The 26,469-nt window shown below is 27.9% G+C and overlaps 1 protein-coding gene across 2 annotated transcripts; it reads right to left on the bottom strand.

Annotated features, from left to right (window-relative positions):
* Nucleotides 1-50: 50 nt before the first annotated feature.
* On the bottom strand, nt 51-26,469 carry LOC145835113 (homer protein homolog 1-like). 2 transcript variants are annotated; one of them, XM_082942658.1, is made up of 9 exons: nt 26,437-26,469; nt 22,891-23,207; nt 21,191-21,347; nt 20,278-20,435; nt 17,129-17,243; nt 14,646-14,923; nt 8,601-8,757; nt 1,768-1,974; nt 51-1,438 (listed from the first exon to the last, which is right to left on the bottom strand). In XM_082942658.1, the coding sequence occupies exons 2-9, from the start codon at nt 23,181-23,183 to the stop codon at nt 1,280-1,282; spliced, it is 1,524 nt and encodes a 507-aa protein (XP_082798784.1). In that variant the 5' UTR covers nt 23,184-23,207; nt 26,437-26,469; the 3' UTR covers nt 51-1,279. The 2 variants fall into 2 exon arrangements, with proteins under 2 accessions (XP_082798784.1, XP_082798785.1); XM_082942659.1 differs by lacking the exons at nt 22,891-23,207; nt 26,437-26,469 and adding an exon at nt 22,220-22,781.

The raw sequence follows: 26,469 nt of genomic DNA, 5'->3' as shown, positions 1-26,469 counted from the left end.
ATGTTGTTTAACAAAACTAACAGTTACGAATAAAAATATTAAATCCAAAAACAAAAAAATTTAATCCATTAAATAAAAAAATAACCTGAAACGATGAAAAATCTGTGACAAAATTGCAGACTTTTGCAAAAAAAAACAGACTCAAAGAAAAGCGTTGAAAATTTAAAGCAAAAAGCAAAGTTGTTCTGTGAAGCCCTTTTGTAACATTGTCGGCTGTCATAATAGCGAGAAAAACACAAGAAAATTGAAGACTTTTACAAGAGGTTAGCGCTGTGCTTTAAAGGAACATTCTTAGCCGGTGATTAAAATCAATAAAAGGGAGAAAATTAATCTTGCTGGGACTGTTTGACAACGGAAGAGCTGAAAGCAGTGGCAAAATCTTCATTTTGTGTTACATCGACTTGTGTTAGTATACTTTTTTTCCACTTCTTGCCAGTTTTAAAACTTTTGCTGATTGGTGCAGATATGATTGAGGCTTATTAATCCAAGTTTGTTATTAACATTTTTTTTTAGATTAGCTGATCAAAACCTCGTGCAAAAACAAGTTTCGGCAAAACTCAAATCTCATTGTTAGCATTAGAAATAAACGCGCAAAAAAGTTCTGCTGAAACTTTGTGTGAGTTTTTGTTGGAAATGTTGGTAATCAAGGGGGAGCATCCATCAGCGTTAGAGGAAATTTCATGCACTGCGCGCCATATGTCGCTAATATAAGTGAATTAATATTTTCCAAAAAGTACTTTTCCAGCTTTTGTGTGAACTTGACGGACTTTTTGTTTTTTTTTCGACTGTTTGATGCAATGCGGCTACAAATTGTACAAAATAGCAGCTTTTGAAAACGATTACTTACAAATTTGGAATAGAGGTTTGTGTGAAATTTTGCAGAAGTGATGTCAGAAAATAAAAGTACGGACGAACGGTAACAGCTACACCTTGAAGACTGACTAAAAAAAATTAAAAAACAAATTGTTGTGATGTACGTATAAAACTGATGTCGACAAATTATGACGTAATTGCTATAGAGTGTCAAGAAAATTCGAAACAGCAATCCAAGCAGTAGCAATTGCTGTTCAATGTATTGCGGCAATTAATATCAGCACCAAGTATGCGATTCGACGTTTAATTGCTTCCATTACATATATATTAAAATAAACATTAAAAAGTTTAAACGAGCTTGCTGTTAGAGCATAATTCATAAAAAAAATAAAATCTCAACCGACTCGCGAAAACCTTATGTTATCCCCAACCCTGAAACCGATTCTGAACACCGAATGTTTGATTTTTACACGCTCGACTGCATCTGCTGCGCGATGTCGCCGCAGTCGGTCAAGCGCGCGACGAGGTCACCGACCAATCGCTGGCGGGCGTTCCGGTCACGTGACATTTTTTCTTCGAGCGACTGCACCTGCGCCTTCAGCTGACAATTCTCCTCCTGAGATTTCTGCGAAAATATTTGAATTATTCACAGAGTTAGCGCTCGTTTGATTTGAAAAATTTAAACTTGAAGTTTGGTTCTTTGAAATTTCAATATTAAAAATAATAATCTAGAACGCCTGTTAAGTTTTAAACAAAAAACTTACCTTTTTTGGCAAAAAAAAAGTAATGAAGCTTTTTACTTGTTTTACAATAACTTTCAAACTTTCAGTTGTTATTAGAATTGCTAATATATTACAAACTAAAAAAGAGTCGCCTTTAAATTTAAAACAATGTAAATCAACCTTCAGTAAGCATCAAAAAAACAACTTATTTGTTTTAGTAATATTTTGCAACCTTGAGCCTGTTGGTCTGGTCGCTGTGCTGTCTCTCGATACAGTTAAGCAGTTGCACCTTCTGCTGCAGCATCTTGTTCTCCTTCTGCGCCTCCCCCCTCTCCTGCTGCGCCTGCTCCAACCTCCTCCGCACCTCCTCCTCCTCCTGCTTGCCACCTCCTGATCCTCCTGCTTGCTGGGGTTGAGTCAGTCCTGACAACTCGGCCACCTGAAGTTTGTTGAACATTTCATATTGAATACTTGATCAGACAGGTTTACAGAATTTTTGGTAAATTTTAAGGCACTTTATTCAACTCATATCAAGAAAATACTAAAGCTTAAACAAAAACGAGCATGAAACGCCTGGTTTAACAGCTACATTTAGTGCGGTTTTATTTGTGGCAAGCGGGGTTAATCAAGTATGCTTTATTTTTGTTCAACCATCTCAATATCAATCTGAAGTTTGCAAGGTTAGCTTGCAACGAAGTAGTTTGCTTTGGTTGCAATTCAAGTTCTTATAAAAAAAAACTGGCCATAACTGAGAAGTGACTAAAAGTTTAAAATTTAAAAATTTACCAAAAGTTGTAACTTACAAGGTTGCAATGATTAAAAAAATATTTAGTAAATACAAATTTTTAACAAACATCCATAGTTTGGTTAGTTTTAAAACTTATTTTGATCATGTTAGAAAAATTGCCAAAAAATATTTATATCGATAATTCACAATATAAAGAAATGAAATGTTGGAATTTGAACTGTCATGAATCCGTTTCTTTTAGTTTAGTTTTGTTTATTAGAAAAATATGAAAAATAGCTCAGAACACTTTACACACGATTTGACATGAACAAAAGGAAAAATATTCGTTTCCCTACGCCTCCCCCCTACAAACTATTAGTTTACTTATATATTTTGTAGTTATGAATATTGTTTTATAAGCCATGATTTTAGACAAACTTCTTTACTGTGTGTACTAAGTAATATATAAATTTGAATTTTTTGAACTGAATTTTCAATTTAGTTCATTTGTTTATCATATTGTGTTTAACTTTGTGTTTCCATTTAAATTATGTTTGTATATATATATATGTATAATTTATCTTAAAGTTTTGAATATAAGTTTATTTTCTTTTTCTCTTTTTGTGTGTCCTGTTTAAGTGGCTCAGGTTTTGATGCCTGAGTCCAACAAATGCACAATAAACAATATAATAATAATAATAATAAATAAATAATAATAATTTTTTTAATAAAAACTTTGAATTTTTCATTAAAACTTAAGTCAATTTCTAAGTATAATTTTTAATAATAGAAAAATTATTTTTAGCATCAAAAAGTCAGTATGTTTCTTTTAGACAAGGTATAATATTTGGTTTATTTTATTAAATTATCTATTAACTATTAAGTTGGTATTTGTAATTATTTTACAGTTTTAAATCGTATTTTTTAAACTTATTTGAAGTTGAAAATAAATTTAGACTTCAATAAAAGCTCAAGTTAAGCTTGAATAAATTTTCTACTGTTTTAAATCAACTACTTCAAAATAAAAACTGATTGATTAAAACTATTGATTGCAGAAAGATCAAAACATTTCTGGTAAATCTTTAGACATAAAATATTTAAAACAATTATTCAAAAAGTCGCAGTGTTAAAACTTTTGTATTTTATACTACTTAAAAAATATAATTTTTCTAAAGGTTAATTGAAACTAATTTAAAACATCGACTGTTAAACGTAAAAACTAAATTTTTAGATAATTAATATAAAAATAATGTTTTTTCAAACAACCTATTGTTAAATGTATACTTCAACCTAGTTAAATAAGTTCTAAAAAAACAAACCTAACAAAAATTTTGTTTTTACTATGTTAACACAGTGATAAAACTTAAAGTTTTATTAAATAAATAAAATTTTTATATATGTATTCAAAATCTTTGATGGTAAATTCAAAGAAATTTATCACATGTATCTAAAATTTAATTTAATTAAAAACAAAAACAACTTTCTTTATGTAGTTTTTTTTAAACTAAAACTACGAATTTAAATTTATATTTTTTTTTGCAAACTAAAGCTCTTAACAATAAGGTGGTTGAAGGTTTTGAAGTAATTTATTTTGAAGCATTCAAGTGACTCATTATAAAAAGTAATTTTTCACCTTAATGGTTCACGCGTCATGGCTGAAATTATTCAGTTCATTAGAAAATTGTATACTAAATTTATAATTTTAAATTACCTGACTTTTTTTTTAATTTTTACACAAGTTTAAATATATAAAGTATTCAGTTCATTAGAAAATTGTATACTAAACTTCTGATTTTAAATCAGCTTAAAAAAAAACTTTTGTTTTTTTTATTTTAACACAAGTTTAATATATAATTTATTGAAATAGCGATTTTAAAAACTCTTGAACATATGTTTCACAAAGCTTTAATTTTTCATAAAGCTTTGATCATCAGCCAGTTAAATTCAAAATAAAAAGCACTGTACTAAACAAAGATATAAAAGTTATGCAAAAAAACAAAAAACAGTATGACGTAATATTGTACATTACAAAGTTTTTAAAATCGCCATTTCAATAAATTATTTAAAAGCCCTTCAAGTGGGCTCAGTTGAAAGTGTTTAAGTTTTAACATTAACCTTATTTTATATATATATATATATAAGAATTAAATTATATGGTTATTTGTTGTGTAATAAAAAGTTAAAGTGTGTGAAAATATCAAACTAGTTGGAAAAAAAAAAATGTAACTCAACAGGTATTGAATTTTACAAGAATTTTAAAATTGTGTAAAAAATATTTATATTAGCAGAAGCCAGTCGGCGCGAACGAGTTAATTAATACAGCAGCAGCAGCAGACTGAAAAGCAAATTAGAAAACCGCGAACTTTTTGCTAGGAGCACATTAAAACATCGAAAGTAGCTGTCAACGAAAAAATGTGCCTTTTCCCTGCTACACCAAAGGAATAAAAGTTGCGAAAAATATTGCAATGTTTCAACACCTTTCGCGGCATGGGAAAGATGACAAAAAATACGAATCGATGAAGAAAAAGTGCCAAAATAAAATTTCCGAGAAAATTTCATCACGTTTCGTGTTTGCATGGCAACAAAGGCAACAAGCCGAATAAAACTCCGCTTCCACGAGGCCGTAATTAAACACGAGCCCCTGGTTGTTATGGCAACGCGCGGGAACACGGTGACAACCGTCAACATCTCGCGACATCCCCCCAAAAAAAAACCGGAGGGAAGCTAAAATCCCAAAACTCATTAAAAATTCACACCTCGTTCTCGGCTTCAGGCAGACTTTTGCGAAAACCTCTTGCGCTGAGAGGTTATCCATAAAAACTTGTTGGAACATATCGATTGCGGAAAAGTTGCTTCAGCCTTTCTTATGCGTGTATTATGTGTTGTGTGACACAGTGTGTGATGGAATGAATTTTTTGTGTAATTTTTTTGTTCAAGGCTGTGATGGTGGAATTAACTTTTGATAGTTTAGTTTTTGGTTTATGTCAAAGTTACATTATTTTAAAGTTGTAGCAGTAACAAAACTGTTGTAAATTAAACAACAGTTGTGAAACCAAGTTGGATCCTTTTGAAAGTTCAACCAAAAAAATTTATTTAAACTTACACAGAGACTTGCAAATAAAAATATTGAAATTTATAAAGTTTAAAACCTAGTGTATTCGGCAAATATAAAAATAATAAAATTTAAAAACAGCACATAACAGTGTATAATAAAAATTTTCAACTGTTTTTGGAAACTTAGTCAGTTTTTGTAGATAAATAGTAGTTAGTTTGTAGTAGTTATTTATTTTTAACTTTAAATTACTAACTAAAAACATATTTAAAATATCTAAGTACTACAAAATTGGACCTTGCATTTTAATAGGTTTAAACTAACTTAAATTAAAGATCTGTATAGTGATAAATAAGCTTAAAACACCATTAATAATTAATTAGCTGTATATAAATTTTGAGCAAAACAGTTTCTAAGGTTCTTCGCAATGCTTATAGAACACTAAAACATTTATTCGTAACATTATTTTACATAAAAATATATTTTTTGTAGTATAAACGGTAAAATTAATCAATAAAAATCACATAAAAGGTTCTAAAATAATTAAATTCAAACTCAATTATTGCTTCAGTTTACTAAAAAAGTATTTTCTTAGAATTCAACAGTTATCTAAAAAATCAATAAAATCAAACAATATTCTATTTTTCAATTTTTGATTGTGCCGGGAAAAATTTTCAAGTGACTCAAGAGAAAATAGTATAAACTTAACAAAACTCAATTTATTAAAAAAAAATCATAAATTATCAGTTCAAATATAGAAAACGCTTTAAATTTTTTTACAAACTCAATATTAATATTAACCAACAAGGAAGCTCAGATACACAAGGAAACAAAGCGCAACTTCTTGGAAGTTAAAATGCAGCAGTGTGTTACGTCACAATTCAAACTTGAATATTCAAACAACAAACAGAGTTTGTCGAATATTATGCCCAAAAGTTCACACACACTCAGAATCTTCAGCAGCAAGGACAACCAGCTAGCACAGAGTCAATACGAGAGCTTGTGTGGGGGCGAAAATGGGAGGCAGTTAAGAAGAAAAATTTGAAATCAATAAAAAGTTTGCAGTCTTGCTGTGTGTGCAGTTCACTTGTGTTAACCGAGCACTTTTGAAGTTCAAACTCTTATGCAAACTCATATATGCAAGATGTTTGTTAGTTTTATGTGCAAGTTTGAATCATTGTTGAACTTGAAATGTTTTAAAATATTTTTTTTGGATCAGAAATAATATAATTTAATGTATTTGTAATTTTGCAAGAATCTGTATTAACTGTATCAATAACCATACCTCTCAAATTAATGCATTAACAAATATTTCATGAAAAATAATTATAAAAGATATTATACTGTAATAATTCATACAGAAATCACTTCTTGAAAAGCTATTGTGAAATAATGGAAAATTTAAACTAATTAAAACATTTAAAAAGCGTAAGTTTAAAACAAAAATTGTAAAAAAACTTTATGTAAATTTTATTAGAATCTCTAATAAGTTTAAATTGGTCTGCAATAAAATTCTGTATTTCGATCAAATTAAAGTTCAACTCAGTTGAAAATACAACTTCAGTATTGGCTAGTGCGCATATCAAGCATATACAACAATAATCTTTACAAGAGTTTGTTGTCAAGTAATTAAAAAATAATTTTAAACTTCTTAGCATGCTTATTGTCCAAGTAATTGACTCAAACTTATTATGACTTTTAAATTAACAAACAAGTTTTAAAATAAATGCTACTTGTTTCTTTACTGCTAAGTATTTAATTTTTGCAGAAAAGTTTTTTCTCAACTTTTAGTGTAAACTTTACATCATATGTTAACATTTTCATCAAAAATTAACAAAATTTTCACATAAACAAATTTAACATTTTAAATATCGATTATGAAAATATTACAATTTGTACAGCTTACTTTTAATGTTTATGATCATTATAGGACAAAAACTAGGTGTAATGTTCAAAAACTTTTGCTTAATATTCGAGTAATTTATTTGATGTATTGAACTTTTTACACTAAATTTTAAACTAATTACATATTGAGTAACATGTTTTAAATTGAGATAAAGACTAAAAATGTTCGTAAAATAAAAGAGCTATAATTTATTTTTGTACAGACAAATTAAACATGTCTGAACTTTAAAACTAAATCCAGACGACTCGATTTAAATGTTAAGCTCGTTAAGTTACAAAAAATTCTCTAGGATTAATCTCAAATAAGTAAACAGTCTGTGACCTAAAAAAAATTAAAAAGGGCTAAATAGAGTTGGTACAACAGACGTAATACTATTACGAATATATTATTAAAGAGACTAATGTTTTAATTACAACGTTTAACTTAATTATGTTTTTTTTGTAAACCTTAAGAAAAAAGTCATACACCTTGTTTTTATAAGTAGAAGATGTTAAACTAAACGTAGTTTTTGATAAAAAATGTATTTAAGTTATGACTTGAGTTCTGAATAATTAATTTTATCAGTTTTAACATCTTAGGTACGTTTTTTAATTTGAAACGTACTCAAATTATATTTATGTAATTCTTGTTTTTGAGTTTTAATATAAACTTAAATTGATATGGATAGTTTTCACAACTTAAATCTTATGTGTCTTTACTGTTAGATGTTTTTTATACATTTTTTAAATAATGTTATTTATCTAAAAAAAATTGTTCGTGTTTCAAAGTAAAAAAAAGAAACTTTGTGTACAAAAAGTTCACATCAATATAATAGAACTGTGTTAACAATTTAACATAAACGCCGTTATTTTTTAACATCTTGAGAACTTTTGAAACTGTTGATTTTACATGAAATGAAATAAACTACTGAAGATTTTTACCAATTCTTCCAGTTGACAACATTTACTTCCAGTTGAGCGCTCGCTGTTTTACTGTTCTAATAACTTAATAAAAACTCTTTTTTCACACACACACCAGACAAATTTACTGTACCGTCGAAACAACTGTAATTTTTTATGAAGCAAAAAATAGATTCAACTGTTTTGAACGGACGAAAAAGAGCTTTTTTAATCTACCCAAACGATCAAAAATTCACACCATTCTAATGTATTATGACGTAACAACTCAAGACCTTTCTCTTGAGTCTCGTAAGAATTCAAGAAAAATATTTAGTTTAATATATGAAACGGATTATAAACAACATTTATGTATTATGACGTAAAAGTACGAACCTTCCTCTTGCGCTGTTCTTCTTGTAAGAATTTAAGAAAAATATTTATTTGCTGCCTATATGTGAAATTAATTTTAACAACAACATTTACATATTGTGACGCAACAGACCTTTCTCTTGAGCTGCTCGTTCTCGTCCTTGAATGCGGCCAGCTGTCGGTGCCACTGGTCCACCGAGGTGATGCTCTCCTGCAGGGCGGAAGTCAGCCGCGCGTTCTTCTGCTTCTGCTGCTGCGCCTCGCCCTTCCACTTCTCGCTCGCCATGTTACTGTGGGCAGTTTGCAACGTTTAAGAAAAATATGTGGGTTCAACAGGAAAAAATATGTGGATTCAACAGGAAAAGTATTTTCAATGTGAAATTATATGGGTTCAGTATTAAAGTATACATAGGTTCGACAAAAAAAAATGGGCGAAAAATGTGCATGGGTTCAATTGAGTTTTGTGCAGGCCGACATGTTTATACAAAATTAAACATAATCTAAATGGTAGAAAAGAAACGTGTTTAAAAATTATAAGCTTGACTAAAAATTTTACAAAATTTTAAATGAAAATTGGACTAAAACTTATAAGAGTTCAAGATAAAAATTTTATTAGCTCGACACAAAAATTCATGCTACTTTAACGTGAGAATATATATGTGTTCATAATGAATTAAGTTTTGTGTAGGTCGACAAAACATAAAAAATGGACTAAATAGTAAAAAGGATTTATGTTTAAAAATTATTTTATAATCAAACAAATTTAAATGAAATTGTTTGAAAATTGGACTAAGATTTATGTGAGTTCAAGATGAAAATATATATTAGTTAAGTATAAAAATTTAAAGTAGTTTAAGTAAAAAAATAGTTTAACATGAAAACCTATATGTATGGGTTTAACATAAGAGTAAAAACGGGTTCATAATTAACCAAGTTTTGTTCAACAAGTTTGTACGAAACAGATGTATTTGAAACTTTCTTCAAACAAATTTGAAGACATGTTTGAAATTATGTAGTTATTAAAGGATCTTTCGGTAATTAATTGTTTTATAGTTTGCAGATTGTGTTCATACAAAATATTAAATAATAATATTCTAAACTAAAACAATTTATTAAACTAGCAGTGTGTAATAAACAAACAAACTTGATTTATCATTCTTTTAAAATATAAGCAATTTTAAATAGACACAAATTATAGGAACAATAGGAGACAAAGGCATAAAATATAGTTGTTAATACAATACTATGTTTTAACAATGCATAAAACAAACTTATTTGTACTAAATCATAAAATATTGATTAACATTGCATAACACATAAACTCTGACCACATTTAAACTTGAATTGAAATATAATATATTTAGCCTGTAATACAAATATTTCTTAAACCTTCCTTAAATAGATCTATGCAAACTATATATTTTATTCGCGACCGGTTTCGGTGGCAAAAAATTGCGACCTTTTCAAGCATGAATAAAATATTAAACTGCACATAACAATGTTAGTTATTAGTACTGTTACTTGGAAACTTATTCATGCGTGAAAAATATAAACAAAAACTAAAATGTTGCATATTCGAAAATTCAAGCGTGTCAGAGTATAACTAGGTAAAACTGGTACTAGTTTTTATAACGAATTAAATTAATATTAATATAATTAATCCAAGAAAAAAACTGGGTTCAGTAAACTTTTTTAAAGATAAAATTTATACCTTGAAATTCATCGAAAATTAAACCTTCCTTAAAAATCGTTTTTACTCTAGAAAACAATAGTTTTCAACTGACCTTTTTTTTAATCAATTAAGTTCAAACTACTTATGTACAAACCAAGTCTGTTCAGTCTAAATTTTTAACAATATTGTTACATATTTAAAAAATTAATTATTCTTTTTGGCATTACTTTAAAAGCAAATAGTTCGTGGTTAAGTAGTTTTAGTTTTATATCCATTGTTTTTCGTTATTTTTTTCAAATAACATTTCATACCTGGTACTAAAATGCAGCTTTAAAGTAACCAGTATTAATGACTATAATTAATGTTTACATCATTCGGAAATAAATTACAACTAAACTAAAAAGAAACAAATTGTTAAAAAATAAATTTTTACTATGTACAAAACTGAAAGCTTTATTTTTAGAGTGATTAAGTTGTAAAAAAATAAATGTCTCCAGTGTCAAAAGCTAAAATATTTTTAACTGAGAAGTAGTTACAATCTTTTCAACTTATAATTAAATTTACAAAAGTTGGCACTAAAAATTTAATATCTACTTAGGTTTTAACTGCATAAAGTTTTTAGAGCATTTTCTTTGTTTTACCGCAAATCTACTAAAGTTTTTAAAACCGAACAACAAACGACATTTTCATAGAAAAAATAGTTCCTTGTTGCTGTACAATCAGCATGAATTTAGTTATTCTTCAAAAGAAATGCATACACAAAAACCGAAAATTTGAAAAATTGCCTTTATCAATATAAATATCATCCAACACAAAATAGCTTGTTACGCAACAAAACACATTTGATAAATCAAAACTCGTTGCAACGCGACGCGCCAATCAATCACAGGGAATATTTGCATACAGCCAATTAGAAGTCGACAAAAACGGTGTCTGAGCAAAAGAAAACATGATTCATCGCTCATAACGAGAACGAGACGTGTTGATTCCCACAACGAAAGAAGACTGGAAAATTCGTCTTCATTAATTTGTCGACTGCTTCTAAGAAGACGGGTATGTTTGGAAATGTCGCGCCCCTTTTGAGTTGGCTGTTGATGTTATTAGTTTCGAACCCGTACAAAATTTTATGTGCGTTGAATGATTAGTTGTCTCGTCATAAGTTTCAGCAAACTAGTATTTATTACGGCCATGTATTACGGTTGCGTGTTAAAGTTCATTGTTTTAGTAAAATGTTAATCTTTATCATAAAAAATACACAACCAAATAGTATTTTCTAAGAACATTTTTTTTACATAAAACAAAAAAAAAAAGTTTACTCTATGTAGCATATTAGGTAAAATCAAAAACTTTAAAATTAAAGTATAAAATTGCAAATAATGTTCTTAAATAGTATTAATAATACCAGTTCGAAAAATCTTGAATTAAATAAACTACAATCTTAATTAACTATTATTTTGGAATTTAAAAATAAACTATTCCAAGAAAGTTATGAACTTCTTTAAAATACGCTATAACTTGTACGAAATTTTAAAACTACAAAGTTAAACAAATATGCGTAGCGTGATGTTTGTAAGACAATAAAACGAACAAAACAGCCAGTAAAACTTTATCAGTAAATACTTCATTAAGTTACACGCAATAGACAACTGTTTCAAATATTTGTGTAAAAAAGTAATTGCCTTGAAACAGTTTTATTAGATTTTAAAAAAAGGTTCTTAATCATTTTATAAAAAAAGAAACTTTTTGTACAAATTTGTTAAAAAATTATTTTTTTATATTATACTTTTTATGATTATATTTTATTTTAGTTGTTAACACAATATTGAAAACTAAAGTATTTTAAAAAACTCTACATGTAAATGGGTAGTAAATTAAAAGTAAACATGTTGAGTTGTTTAAAATAAATATATCATAGTCAACCGTACTCATCATAAATAATTTACAACAGTTTTTGTAAGGTATAAACATTTTTAAATTTTAGCTAATTAAAAAAATTACAAGTATACTATAAATAAGCACATAAAAATAGCAATAAAATGAAACCAAAATATTAAGTTTTAAAGTACATTATAAAACTAAGGCATTATAAAAAGCATCATGTTTATTATTCATTAATGTTCAAGTAGTGTAACATTTTTGTAACAAATATAACTAAACAAATAGTTTTATTGATGATCAAAAAAAATAGTCTGAAAATAAAATTTAAAACAAAGTTGTTAATAAAAGATTTAATGACTGTATGTTTTTATTTAAACATTTAATTGGTGTGTTGGTTTTATTTATACTAAAAAAAAAGTTCTAATGAAATAATTAAACAAGATAAACGAAACCTTATTATATCAAAATTTTGTGTTCTACTATTCATTGTCAAACTAAAAATAAATTTACAACTTAAAATAAAATTAAACATATTGTGTTTTGTATAATGTATCTAAAATCTTAAATTTTCCATCAACATTAGAATGTTGATTGTTTTTTCTTCCTTTCCCATAGTTTTGAGGCAATTTTTACGATGTGCTGATTTATTGCCGTTAAGTTATAAGACATAAAAATTTAAAGCAAACACAAACAACAACCAATCAGCCGAGTATTTCAACTACCGAAAATTCGAACCCGCGCAAAATGCAAATGAGCGTTTAAAATGCTCGAAAACGGAAGCCACCTTGCAAAGATAAACGAGCGAATAAAGCGTGTTGGAACGGAATCAGAACTTTATTACCACCGCGAGCAATTAAAAAGCAATAAAAAGCTAAGTTTAACTCGAAGTGCTCGGAAACAAAAAGGTTTTTGAAAGGCGCATCGGATCTATTATTGTGCCGAATCAACAACAACCGTGCCAGAGGATATCTTTTTACCGCGCACGGAGCAAAAAATGCTTTTTAAGGCACAATCAGATGCCAAGGAAAAGTCTTTGAAGTTTGCGTTTAACACTAAAGCGATTCGCTCGCAATTCTCGCCAGAATGTTCGAAACACGCGGAAAAGTTGGAAATTTTTCTCAACTTTTACTTCACACAAACACATAGGCGATGGTAGATGAACGAGGTTGCACGTTTCACCGAGCAGCTAGAAAGTTTGAGAAAAATCAATAAACTGCTTTAAAGTTGGATGAGCGCCAACGCGAAGTTGTAGATGGCCGCTGATATGCACGACGTTGTGCACACTTGCGAGAAAAGCTAAAATGATTTGGTGTGCACACTTGTGAGAAAAGTGAAGGTAATTTTGGTGTGCACACTTGTGTGAAAAGGGAAGGTAGTCTGGTGCGCACATTTGCGAAAAAAATAAAAGTAATCTGGTGTGCACACTTGTGTGAAAAGCGAAGGTAGTCTGGTGTGCACATTTGCGAAAAAAATAAAAGTAATCTGGTGTGCACACTTGTGATAAAAGTGAAGGTAATCTGGTGTGAACACTTGTGAGAAAATATAACTTCGTGTTTTATAATCAATAAAATGCTTTTTGGGTGTCAAACAGACTTTTAAGACTACTCAGGCAAAAAGGCGGAAATACAGTATAAATATTTCTCACTGTTGTGCACACCGGTGTGCACACATGCAAGAAAAGTTAAGGTAATTTTGGTGTGCACACTTGTGATAAAAGTGAAGGTAACCCGGTGTGCACATTGGAGAAAAGTGAAAGTAATCTGGTGTGCACTTTTGTGAGAAAAATTAAGGTAATTCTGTGCACATTTGTGAGAAAAAGGAGGTATTTTTGGTGTGCACACTTGTGAGAAAATATAATTTCGTGTTTTACTATCAATAAAATGCTTTTTGGGTGTCAAATAGACTTTTTGACTACTCAGGCAAAAAGGCGGAAGTATAGTATAGCAATAGTTTGTAGACCTTCTATTTTAATTCTTGTTATTATAATGCTTACAGAATTTCTAAGTTAACATACAAACTAACATACTTTTACATACATTTAAAAGTTTTTGTTTTTTATTAAAAAAAAATCCAAATTTTTAAATATAAAAAAAAACTATACAATATACTTTTGCCTAAGCGCCAGATATTAAAAATTAAATATACCGATAAATACTAGATAAAAACTACAATAATTGAGTGAGTATGAAAAATGACTAATAGTGTTTTTAGTTTAAAAATAAAAAAACCTCTGGTTTAGCTTCTGCTTAGCAGTTTACATAAAAATATACATAGTTTACAAAGTTTACATAGCTTTACTATTTTAAGGCTATTTTATAGCTTTTTTGTATTTGAAAATTTTAGTATAGTACTATTTTAAGGCTATTTTAGAGCTTTTTTGTATTTGAATATTTTAGTATAGCTTTGTCTGAAACAGTAGTTAATTGGATTTGTTTTTTGGATCCCGGAATACGGCTCATCTGTTTTCTCTTTACATAAAAACTAACATATTATAAAGAACATTTTAAATAATATAAAAAAATATATAATAAATGAAACCTCTGGTTGAGTTTCTGCCTTAGCAGTTTACATAAAAGCTAACAGATTATATAGAACATTTTTAATTAAATAAAATAAAACATTAAAAACCTCTGGTTGAGTTTCTGCCTCAACGCCTGATTTTCCACCCGCAAGCTCTTCAGCTCCGACGCCGCCGACTCAACCCTCGACGTCGTCGCGAAATTTCCCCCGACCTGTGGTGACGTCATCTGCTGCATGGCGGTGATGACGTCGTCGATGTGGTTGTCGTGGTGACGGTGGTGCTCCACGTGGGCGGTCACCGAGGTGACGGCGCCCCCCGCGGGTTGCTGGGAAAGTCCCCCGTTCGAGAGAAGCTTGACCGGAGTCGCCGATTGGACGGAAGCTTCCTGTTGGATGGAAAAAATACATATTTGTTAAGGAATTAAATATTTATTAATGATCTTTTTAATATTTTTAATTCGGTTTCATGTTAACTTATTATGATTTAACTGCGACTTTTAATAAAAATTAAACTCTAACCATATTTTTTTGAATAAGTTTGCTCTATAACAAATTCAGATAATAATAACTATTTAAAAGAGCTGTTTCTTAATGATAGATTATTTATTATTGTTATTACTTCACATTATTTTTTTTCTTTCAAAAAACTTAATGTAAAATTAAAACTAAAAATTTATTGAAAAAACAAACATAAAGTTTCAAAGAAACAAACAGGGTTGCCACTCGTTTATTCAAAAATTTTTCCAAGTTTTTCAAATTTCTTCCAGGTTTTTTAAAGTACACATTTTTAAGTCTATTTTTAGTTTAAAGTTAAACTTAAGGTATGAAACTGTGTTAAATAGTATAAAAAATTGAAAAGATACTGTAAAGCTACTTAAAATGTGTTTTTTAATATAAAAATGTTTGGTGTTGACAAAAACTCTTTATTTATATGATAAATTTTTTGAGTCAAACAGAAATTTTATTACTGAACATGTTAAAATTCTTAAAAATTCCAGGTTTTTTGTTCAAAATTCCAGGTTTTTCCAGGTTTCTTTCAAAATTTCTTAAATTCCATGTTTTTCAAGGTTTTTTTGCCTAAATTGTCAAATTCCAGGTTTTTCCAGGATTCCTGGTAAAATGACAACCCTGAACAAACTAATACTAATTTTACTTTCCGTTTATTATGTTGCCTAACTATATAATTAATTTTACTTATAAATAGTTTAAAAAGCGGTTAGAAATTCTTTTGATTTATTTCAATTTATGTAAAAAACTTTTAAAATTTAAATAAAAAACCTAACACTAAATAGTTTTTGTGGAAGTAGATAAAGAGATTTTTATGATTCAAACAATAAATAAAGAAATAAAAAACCAAAATAATTTTCAGTAAATTTTGTTTTTTTAAGCTTCTATTTTAAGTTTGTGTTTTTTCTTTACTGGTACAAAATTGTGCAAAATTATAAAAAATCTATATTTAGTTTCTTAATTTATATTTTTAATATAATTATTAATAACTTTAAATATAACACTGTAAAAATGACACACACTGTAATCCAAGATTTCTCTAAATATATTTTAATCTGTGCGTATATAAATAATTAAGTATACGTTTAATATTTCATTATTCTTATCAAGTTATCAACAGTGTTGTGAGCTATGTTTAAAAAATAAAAATTTTAGTACTATAAATAAAACAAAAGTAAACAAAAAAATTACCTTATTACAAATGAAAACAAATTCTAAACAATGGACACAATAAAAAATTAAAAGTATCAAAACAAAGAAAACAACTTTTGATTTAGAACAAAACAATTGCACAAGTTGATGAAATATAAATAAATGAAATCGAAACTTTGTTCAAAAATAAACAAAAAGCTTATAAATTATTACTGCATTTTGTTTAACTTAATATTTAAAAATATTTTTGTAGCGGTACTATTTGATTTCCTAATAATATAAATATATAATTAATATAAAGTAGTGTTTTAAAATAAAACCAAATGAACTTTAAAACCTTATTTAAAACGCAAAATTTCAGGATTTATATATTCTATGTGTCATTAGTCTTAAAAATATTTAAAAACCTCAACTTTATGAGTTGTTACACAAAATTTTGTACTTTACATTATTAAATAACTAATTGACTTTATCTAAATCTCAATTCATTTTTTTTACTTGAAAAGACAATACTAACTACAAGGAAGCAAAGTAAAATGATTCATGGTTGCGCAAGTCTTTTTTAATGTTTTTAATTATTTCAACATTCATTAAAGAAAACATCTTATAGAATTACTATAATTGACCAAATTAACTATCTTTCGAAAAATGTTAAGAGTAATTATCGACTACATATTTATTATAATTATTTTTATACTAAACATTGGAAAAAAATATTAAAATGTTAAATTAAAAGAAACTGACTATATCAAAATTTAATGTACTTTGAAAAGTTTTCTCAAGTTAAAAAATATTTTTTATCACAACCTATACAAAGCATAACAGTTATTCTTTACACTTATAATAAAACCCAAAAAAAAATTAAATCACTTTCATTTGACAAAACATATTAATCTACGTAATTTTATTTTAATTTTTAATAATTTTCTTACCTTGCTGTGTATTTTAAAGTTGACGTGCTGTTTCTCCTCGACAAAGTCACGTGACTCGGATTCTTTGATCTCATTGGACGGCATCTGCTGGGTTCTGAGCTCCAATGCCCTTTCTCTGTGCAAGCATTTTGAAATCATTGTAAGTTTGTAGTAAACTTACAAGAATGTACAAACAAGCAGGACTTAGCTATAAAAACTGGTTATAGTTTGCAAATGCTTGAATTTTAAAAGAAAGTTAAAAATTAAGTTTAAAAGCCAACTTTTAACAAGCAATTTGATGTTAATTGATAATAAAAATTTTCATAAAGTTTTTATTTATGTGCATCTCAAGCAATTTAGAAGTACGGCATAAACTCAAATAATAAACAAACTATTTTTTTCAGCTCTAGTTTACTTTTATTTAGTACAGTTTTACTAAAATTCTATTTAAACTTATAAGTTTTTTTTATTCTAAACTGCAATAACAATTTTTTTTACTATCTGTTTTAAAACTTAACTTAAATACATCAATAAAATTACTAAAAGAAATTAAGTAATATAAAATACTTACAATTATATAACAACGTCAAAAATGTTGTTATTGTTTTAGCGTTATGTAAGGCAAGGCTGTTACTCATAAAATTTTCATAGCAGCTTTTATAATTTCATTATCTATTATAATTATTGAAGATTAACAAAATTCCCTAGTCAATTCGTGCATAGTGACAAACTTTCAGTATTACAAGAAAAACATTTTACTTCTGGTTTTAAGTTTAAAAAAATCAAAACAGATTTTAATATAAACTTCATATTTCTATTTTAGATAAAAACCTTTTACTTTTTGATTTTATTTCTAAAATTAAAAAAGTATGCATTAAATATTCTAAATTGTTTACCATAAAAATATAATGCACTTTTAATAGACATATCATTCCAATTACAGCTCATAATCACCACGATTAAATTAAAACAACTTTCAAACTCCGAACAGCCACAAGAAAATAATTTAACTCAAAAACCGCTCATTAATTTCCCACGGCCTTCAGAGCGAACAAGGAAGCTTTCAAATAATAAAAAAATATTGAATAAAATTGCAAACTTTAAAGGAAAAGTTCTCGTGTTATTGTCGAGGAAAATTCCACACACTGGAGCGTGTAAACGGCTTACCGTGCAACAGGCTTCGAGCGAGGAAAAAGCGCGCGGCGGTAATTTATAATGCATAATGAATTTATAATTGATGTGCAAAGTCTGACACGCGAGCGAAATTCGCCTTATTAAAAACTTTCGGCTCTTATTTGGATGCGAGGGCCATTTATTAAAATTTCGCGTGCGCTGGTGGGAGTTAATTCGAAATTAATTTCTCACCGCGCGCTTGCATGAATCACCGCGGCCGAATTAAAAGCTTTTCATTGTACGAGACAGATACATGCAGGGTTGGATTGGGGGGGAAATCAATTTTTTTCGAAACTCATAAAAACCAAACGCCAGTAGTCTGTTGCTTTTTCACTAGACATTTTCACAGCTTTTTTTTAGAATTTCGAAATTTAAACATTAAAAAATGCTTGAAAATTACATAATGTTTTTGTTTAACTTAATAAAAAACTTAACTGCAACTAACAGGGTGTTTTAAACACTTTTGTAATATAGTAAAATAAAAAGTGTATAACGTAGAAAAAATAACTATTGCAAAACAACTAATTAGTAAACAAATAGATATCTAAGGCCATAAGTTTTTTATTAATATTATTATTTTTATTTTTATTTTTTTGTTTATTATTTTACTTAATATATATTTTTGTTATAATGGCAAAATAAATACTTATCAACCGAATAAATTTTTTAAACCATAAGTTTATAATACAGCATATTTTTAGCAACTAAAGAAGCCTACAACACTAGAAAAAAAATTTATGCAAATTTGATGAGCAATAAATTGCATGTTATATCACGAATTATAAAGCTTTATTAAAGTATGTTAATAGGTTAACTAAATCTATCTGAATATAAAACTTTCTTTTCAAACTACAACTGTTTTTTTAATTTTTTAAGAAAGTATTTTTCAACAAAAAATACTTTTATAACCTACAATATGCCATTATGTTATTACCTAAAACTTTATAGTTGAAAAATGCATAAAATGCACTTTATTATTTTATTTACCATTCATACTTTCAAGACTGTGAGAACTAATATGCAAATAGACAGTATGTGAGCTTAGTAGTAGAATAAAACATTCAACTGATGCCATTATGATTTCAAATATTAATTTTGTTTGAGGTAAAAGCTGTTATGACGTTTTATAAAACATTGAAGTTAAACGTAAGACTATTGCTTGAACAAAAACAACTAAGTAGTTTATCACAACTTATCATTAAGCTAATGACTTAATGCAACCCATACCTCATGTCTGAAGTTATAATAAATTTCAAAAACAGAAGTTAAATAGTTGTTTTAACAAAAGAAAATTAAACATTTAAAATTTATATTAATCTAAAACAGTACAGCATAAGTAAAGTAATACTTATACCTTAAAGAATAAGTTTTTTGAGTAAACTTTAAGTTCATGTTATATGACAATCTTATAGTTTCTATGCTACGTAAAGCTCAATTTTGTTGCATTTTCAAACATGAATACTTCTCAATAAACATGATAAAATTAACACCAAAAAAAATTCAGTTATTTTACTTTTCCAAACTTTTTATACCGACCCTTACAATGCTAAACATACCTGATGTCGTTGAAATTTTCGACGTTAAAATCAGCAGTTATAATAGTTGTTTTGACAAACAAAAATAAGTACTTAAAACTTAATCTCAAATTACCACCAAAATAATGAGAAAGTTACTTTTAACGAAACTAACCCATCCGTACTTTACATCATTAAGATTACTAAATTGAAAGTTTAACTAATATCAATAAAAACACTTTCAATTTACCACCTCGCTAAATTTTAAATAAACAACCATCCACACCTGATGTCGTTGAAATTATCCAGGAACCAAATAAAAATCAACACCAAGTAAAAAATAAGAATTAACACAAAAAAAAAAAACTTTTTTAACCATTATAACTTTTTCCAAAATTTTTATATCGAACCTTAGGACGCTAAGCATACCTTAAATCTAATCTAATAACATCAAACTTGACTTAACAATAAAAACAACAATACCTGATGTCGTTGAAATTTTCCAGGAACCTGTTGAGCAGGTTGTCGTTGTTGAAGCCCAGCCCGTACACCGTCCCCGCCCTGATGTCCGCCCACTGTCCGAACTTGGCCGACGTCTTGGTGAAGGACATCTCCGGCACCATCGTGCTGTTTATTATCGCCTGTTGGAATTATTAAAATAAATCTCCAAGCAGTTGAGTTTCAGCGCTTTAAAAGTGTGACGGAATCAAAAGGTAGCCAAAACTACCGAAAGGTAGTATAAGGTAGCCATTGTAAGATATGTGATGAAAGCAAAAGGTAAACAAAAAATTATAAAGCAATATATAATAAGTTTAATTTGCAGGGAGTAAGACACATGACATTGACCAAAAAAGGAAACAAAGTATTTTACTACATAAAACGTTTACAAAAAAATAGTAATAGTTGATAACAAAATTGGCGTTATTTTTAATTATTTTGTTGAGAAGTATTAGAGTTTAGTAAGTCAAAACAGAAAATTGATGAAAAAGTAGCCATTGTGAACACTTAAGATTGAAATTAATAGGCATTTATGTTATCGATGGTTTAACTAATTATTATTTAATTAACAACCATTACTGAAATAAAGTAGTAAAATCATGTATAATCGGAAACTTACAACCATATTAACATTTGTAGTATAAATTATAAAACTTATACTTAAGGTATAAGTAAAATAATAATAACACTAAAAAGTCAATGTACATGTAACTTTTTAGTAAAAGTTTGGAACCACATAAACTTTTTTTGTGAAAAGTATAAAAATAATGATTAAGGTGTGCACTTCAAAATAAAAACACTAAAAAATTAATATACATGTAAATTTTTTGTAAAAGTTTGGACTTTTTGTTTAATTCATGTAGTGTGCACTTTATTAAAATAATAAAAATTCAAAAACCTTGGTCCCGTCCACGCTGATGATTCTGTAGGACCTCCGGGCCGAATCGTAGAAGAAATTGACGGGGACCGCGGTCCGGCTGGCGGGAAGCCACGACTTTTTGGTCTCCGGGTCGATGAGAAAGACGTGTGCCTTGCACGTGTAGATCGGAACTTCACTGTTATTATATCAGCATTTATTTTACTTGTTACATGTTTTTATTATATCAGTGTTTATTTTACTTGTCACATGTTTTTGTTATATCAGTATTTATTTTACTTTTTACAGGTTTTTGTTATTTTATCAGTATTTACTTGTTACAAGTTTTTATTTTATTATATCAGTATACGTAGGATCAACAGGCTTGTTTTAGTGAACATTATGATCACATAATTTGACTAAAACTTTAAAGTTATTCAAAAGCAAACAATATATTAATGCTAGGTAGGGTGATGAAGATTTTCTGGTTTAAGCTCGTTTAGGTACTTTAAAGCTTAATTCAGCGTCTAAGTGGACAAAGTTGCAACTTTTTATAGCTCAAACTAAAGTTTGGTGCTAAAAAGACACAAAATTATCAAAGGGGGCATGTAGATAAACTGTTCAAATAAATATTTTTAAATATAATTGCAGTTTAATTTATTAACTTTTAAATAATCTATACATGTCTTATTTAACTTCAGTTATACAATTCAATAACAATCAACAAAAAATTATTTATAAAGATTTTGACTAATCATGTATTAAAAATGGATTATCTTTTTAAATTCATTCATTTTTTGAGCACAAGCTTAATTAAATTTGTAAAAAATTACATCGAACTTAAAGTAGTGATAAACAAAGTATTTGAGGTAAACAGCTTTACTTAGAATTTTTAAAACAAAAATAATAGTAGCATTTACTGCTCGTGATTTAAATAATTCTATATATATATACGTATTTTGCTTAAGTAAGAAATATAGTTTAGCTGTATCTAAAAAAAAGTACTGTATTTTAAAATTGAACTTAATCTGTAAAATATGTTGCTTTAAATAAAAATATAAACTAACTTACCCCATAGTTAATCTTTTTAATTGCTCCAAAATACAGAAAAATACTTACATATTCTGAAAAATATTGCTGTAGAAAGAACCTAGAACATGTTAAAACAATATTAGGAACGATAAAAAACTTTAAATTAAATTCTTTATCATAAAACAAAGTTAAAAACAACCTAACAATTTTTTAACAAAAAAAAAGTTTCTAAACTGTTAGGTTTACTTTCAAAAAAAAAACCAAACTAACCGTAAAAGTTCTAAAAGAATTAAAATTTATCAACTCTAATTGAAAATATTTTTAAGTTGTTAAAAATCATAAAACGTGCTAAAAAGTTACCCTACAAAAAACCAGTCTTTAATATATAAGGTTCACTTTCAAAGCAAACCAGACCCATCAGAAAAAATCACAATAAAATTCCTTTTAAAACCACTAAATTTATCCAAATTTTTTAACAAAAAAATAGTCTTTACACTTTAAAGTTTATTTCTCAAGCCAACCATACCAATCAGAAAAAGTCCTAAAACAACAAAAATATCTTGAATCCGGTCCTATAATCAGAAAAATGTCCTCTTTGAAATCCGGGTCACTTCTGGTTCATGTGGGCTTGCTGGGGCGTGGAGTGCTGCTGCTGGGGCGTGGAGTGCGTCCTGACAATGTTGTCCAGCGTCCTGGCGATGTGCCCGCACGTCTCCCTCTCCATCTCCAGTTTGTACCTCGCCGCGTACGAGCTCCCCTCATGCTGGTGGTTGGTCGCCACTTTTATGAGGTAGTTGATCTGATTGGTCAGCTCCTGCTCGATGCTCGACAGCGATTGGTTGAACTTGTGCGCGTGCTGCTCCACCGCCTTCTCGTTCACCTTGTCCCTGGACATCTCCTCCAGGGCGTGGCCTGCGGACTGGAGCACGTCCACGACCTTGAGCTCGATTTCTTCCAATTTCTCGAGACTGAAGTCCTTGTCCGTGGCAGGGATGGCCGACATGTTTTGGTTTGTTTATTTTATTTTCTGTTGAATTAAATGTTCAGTTTAAGTTTTTCAAGCACTTCATCTAATATAGCGAATATATATAAAATTATATATATATAAAGCGAAAGGAGTAAGTAATCCTTCAGGTGTAAGTAAGTTATTAAAAGTGATAATAGGCTTTGAAACTAAAAAACTGAACTAAACCTTTAAAGAGTAGAAAGGCTAGTGGCTATGGCGCGATTAAATGTGTGTTATAGCTAATTATAAGTAGTTTCTAAAAACATTATTTTAAATCTATTACAAAGATTATCGTTTCTTTATATTAGGTTATAATTAAATCGTTCACATAAAAAACTAAAAACTGTATACTTAATGAAAAATAGAATACTTAGTTATCTTTTAAAACTTCAAGAAATTTTAAAAATTCACTAATACACATAATAATATCTGTTCTTAAAAATTTTGCTATAAGCTAGGCTTTTATTGGTAATTCAGGTATGTAATAAAATCTAACTTTTGTATATCTAGTGATATTATGTCTTAAAATCAGTTCTAAAAAATTTACACTAAATAAATAGCCAGATAGTAGATAAGCAATTTTCGACCACTTCAAATATAATATAACTAATTAGATTTCAAAACCAAATTTCTTTTAAATTGTTTTACTCATAGCTTAATTTTCAAAAGTTTACTTACTCAGACTGTATATACATAGTCCAAATAGAAAAATGTAAAACAGAAGTGAAAACTTTATAAAACAACAAGTTTATCTATAAGGGAAAAATATATAATAAGAATTTGTTACGCATTTTATTACGAAAAACTAGTAAATTATAGACTTACTGTTAGAAAATTGAGTTATTTTGTTAGTATATTTCATATGTAGCACATTACAACTAACTGTAGTAAACGATAGTATATTATATTATTGAAAGAAATTGAAAAAAAAATTAAATCATTTTAAGGTAATTTTGAAAAAAGATTGGAGTGTTAAAAGCTTGTAGTTGCATAGAATAATTATCAAAAAGTTCTTTCGAAAGCTTTTACAAGTAAAATAAGACCACAGAAAAACAGAAACTTGCATATTTTAAGGAACAATAAACACTGAAGAATCTAAAATATCATTGGCAATTAAAACAAATATACAAACAGAAAGAAGCTTTTTCAAACTAAATAAAAATCAGAAACTTGTTTTTTGATTATTTTTTTGATAAACAATTCAAAGAATAGTTATTGTTTCAAGTAAAAGGAAGTTTTTCTAAACTAGCTTTAAAATTTATTTCTAAAAACTTTTGTTAAATAAAAATTAATCTTTTTTTCTAATCTTCAAATTGAACTTCATATAAAAGCAAAAATAATTAGGATTACAAAATATGATTACAAATATTTTTGATTATCGAAGTTATAAAGTTGTATATGAGCTTTAACGATACTTTATATGTGACTACAATTGTTTGACTGTAAAAACACAATTGCAAATTTTTTTTTTGCTTAATTACAAAATTTAATTTATCAATATGGTTAAATCCGAAAACAGTTACAAAAAACAAATAATTACGATAATTACATATAGAAACAAGCAAGCAGTGAGCAAAAAATACTAAAATATTTCAAAGTAAATTTCAACATTTTAAAACTTTAAAACTTGTAAAAAATATTCAACAGTTAAAAACAGTAAAGAAAAAATATATTCATTTCTTCAAAAAAAATTTTTTTTATTCACTTTTTCTTTAAAATTGTTAGAACAGGTATACACTTACTTTTCTACTGCTAATCTGAACACAGTTCTTGAAACCTTGGGGAAAACTTAGAGTAACTAGCTTCCAAGGCTTCAAACAATCTGTACAGTCTGCAATACATAGAAACTTCGTCAATCAACTGCTTCATTCCTTGGAAATTTCCTCTGTTCATCTGCTGAGTGTAAACACGAGTTTGCGCCTCAGCAGGTATGTCAATGTAGGGCAACAGTTCCACTGCGTTTGTATATGAAAAAAACTGTAACTTGAACTTGGGATCTTTGTTGATCAGGTCCTTGATCCTGGCTTCATTTTCAAAGCTCACCCTTCTTGTGGTTGGAACCTCTGCGTGGATGAGGTCATGGACCAGGTCTTTGTTTGAATTCTGAATGAGAGTTTCCAGAAAGTCGAAAAGAAGTCCGTCGTAATTGAGCAGATAGTGGTTGATGAAAAATTGAGCTGCGAGAATCTCACCCTTCTCATCGTAAATAGCTTTGATTCTTTTTTTCTGCTGTGGCAATAAGTTTTGTGAATCTATGAGATCAAACTCAATTCTTTCGTAAAACTCGTTTCTCAAAACATGACAGGAATTGGTCAAGATTTTCCTTGCCCTTTCTTCAAACTGGTCAAAACTACCTGAATTTTTCAAGTTTACCAGCTCCTGACGAACCTCCTGTTCAGTCATTTTTTTTACATAAACTATGAACAAAAACAACAAAAGTGTTTAAAAAGTCTGTTTAAAAGTTAATAAGTTTAGTCTAATAAAACCATAATAGTAAGAAAAAGTTTTCTTGTTTTTGTTTATATAGGAAAATTAAAACAAGTACTTAAGTTAGTTTGATGGTAATCATAATAGATTAGTGATTTTCTAAATAATAATTTCAATTTCTCAAAAAGACTAGCTTGTAAAAATCTTTTATAGTAAACAATTTTACAATAAAGATTAACTCTATTTTTTTTAAGATTACAACACATACTTTTTCACATACTCAATAAATTTATTATAATTACAATTTTGTTATAAATTCATTATAAACAATTTAAAATTCAATTAAATACGAAATATATATAGAAGTATATAAAAATCAATATGATACAACTAAATTGTGTTAAGTAATTGTTGTATTATCAATAAATTTTTATCTTATCTGAGTATATCTTGAGTATATCTATCTGAGTAGAGTCTTTAAGAGTACAACTCACAGTTATATAAACAATAATTTATATAAAAAATAATGAAGTATAGCTAGACTAAACTTTTATAGACTAATTATAGTTATTTTTAGTTTCATTTAAGGTTAGTAATTTCTAACATAACACCATTAAAAATTAGCTTAATTTTAAAAACAATTTAAAACAATTTGCTTATTATTATAGTTAACTGAGGTTAAATTTGTAAATACAGCCATAACATTATATCTCAGTTTTATAATCATTACATTGTACTAAAACAACAAAAGTAAGAAAAATATCTTAACACTACAAAAATGTAAATAGTAAATTTTATTTGTACTTATTGGTAGAAAACAAACTTTAAGTTAACTGGTTTTCTTGCTCTATTACAG

The sequence above is a fragment of the Thalia democratica genome, chromosome 4 (genome assembly GCF_965202585.1).
Source record: "Thalia democratica chromosome 4, ktThaDemo2.hap1.1, whole genome shotgun sequence".
NCBI classification, from domain to species: Eukaryota; Metazoa; Chordata; class Thaliacea; order Salpida; family Salpidae; genus Thalia; species Thalia democratica.
Note: the sequence above shows the minus strand (reverse complement) of the source record. Positions and strands in the feature narration are given on the sequence as shown.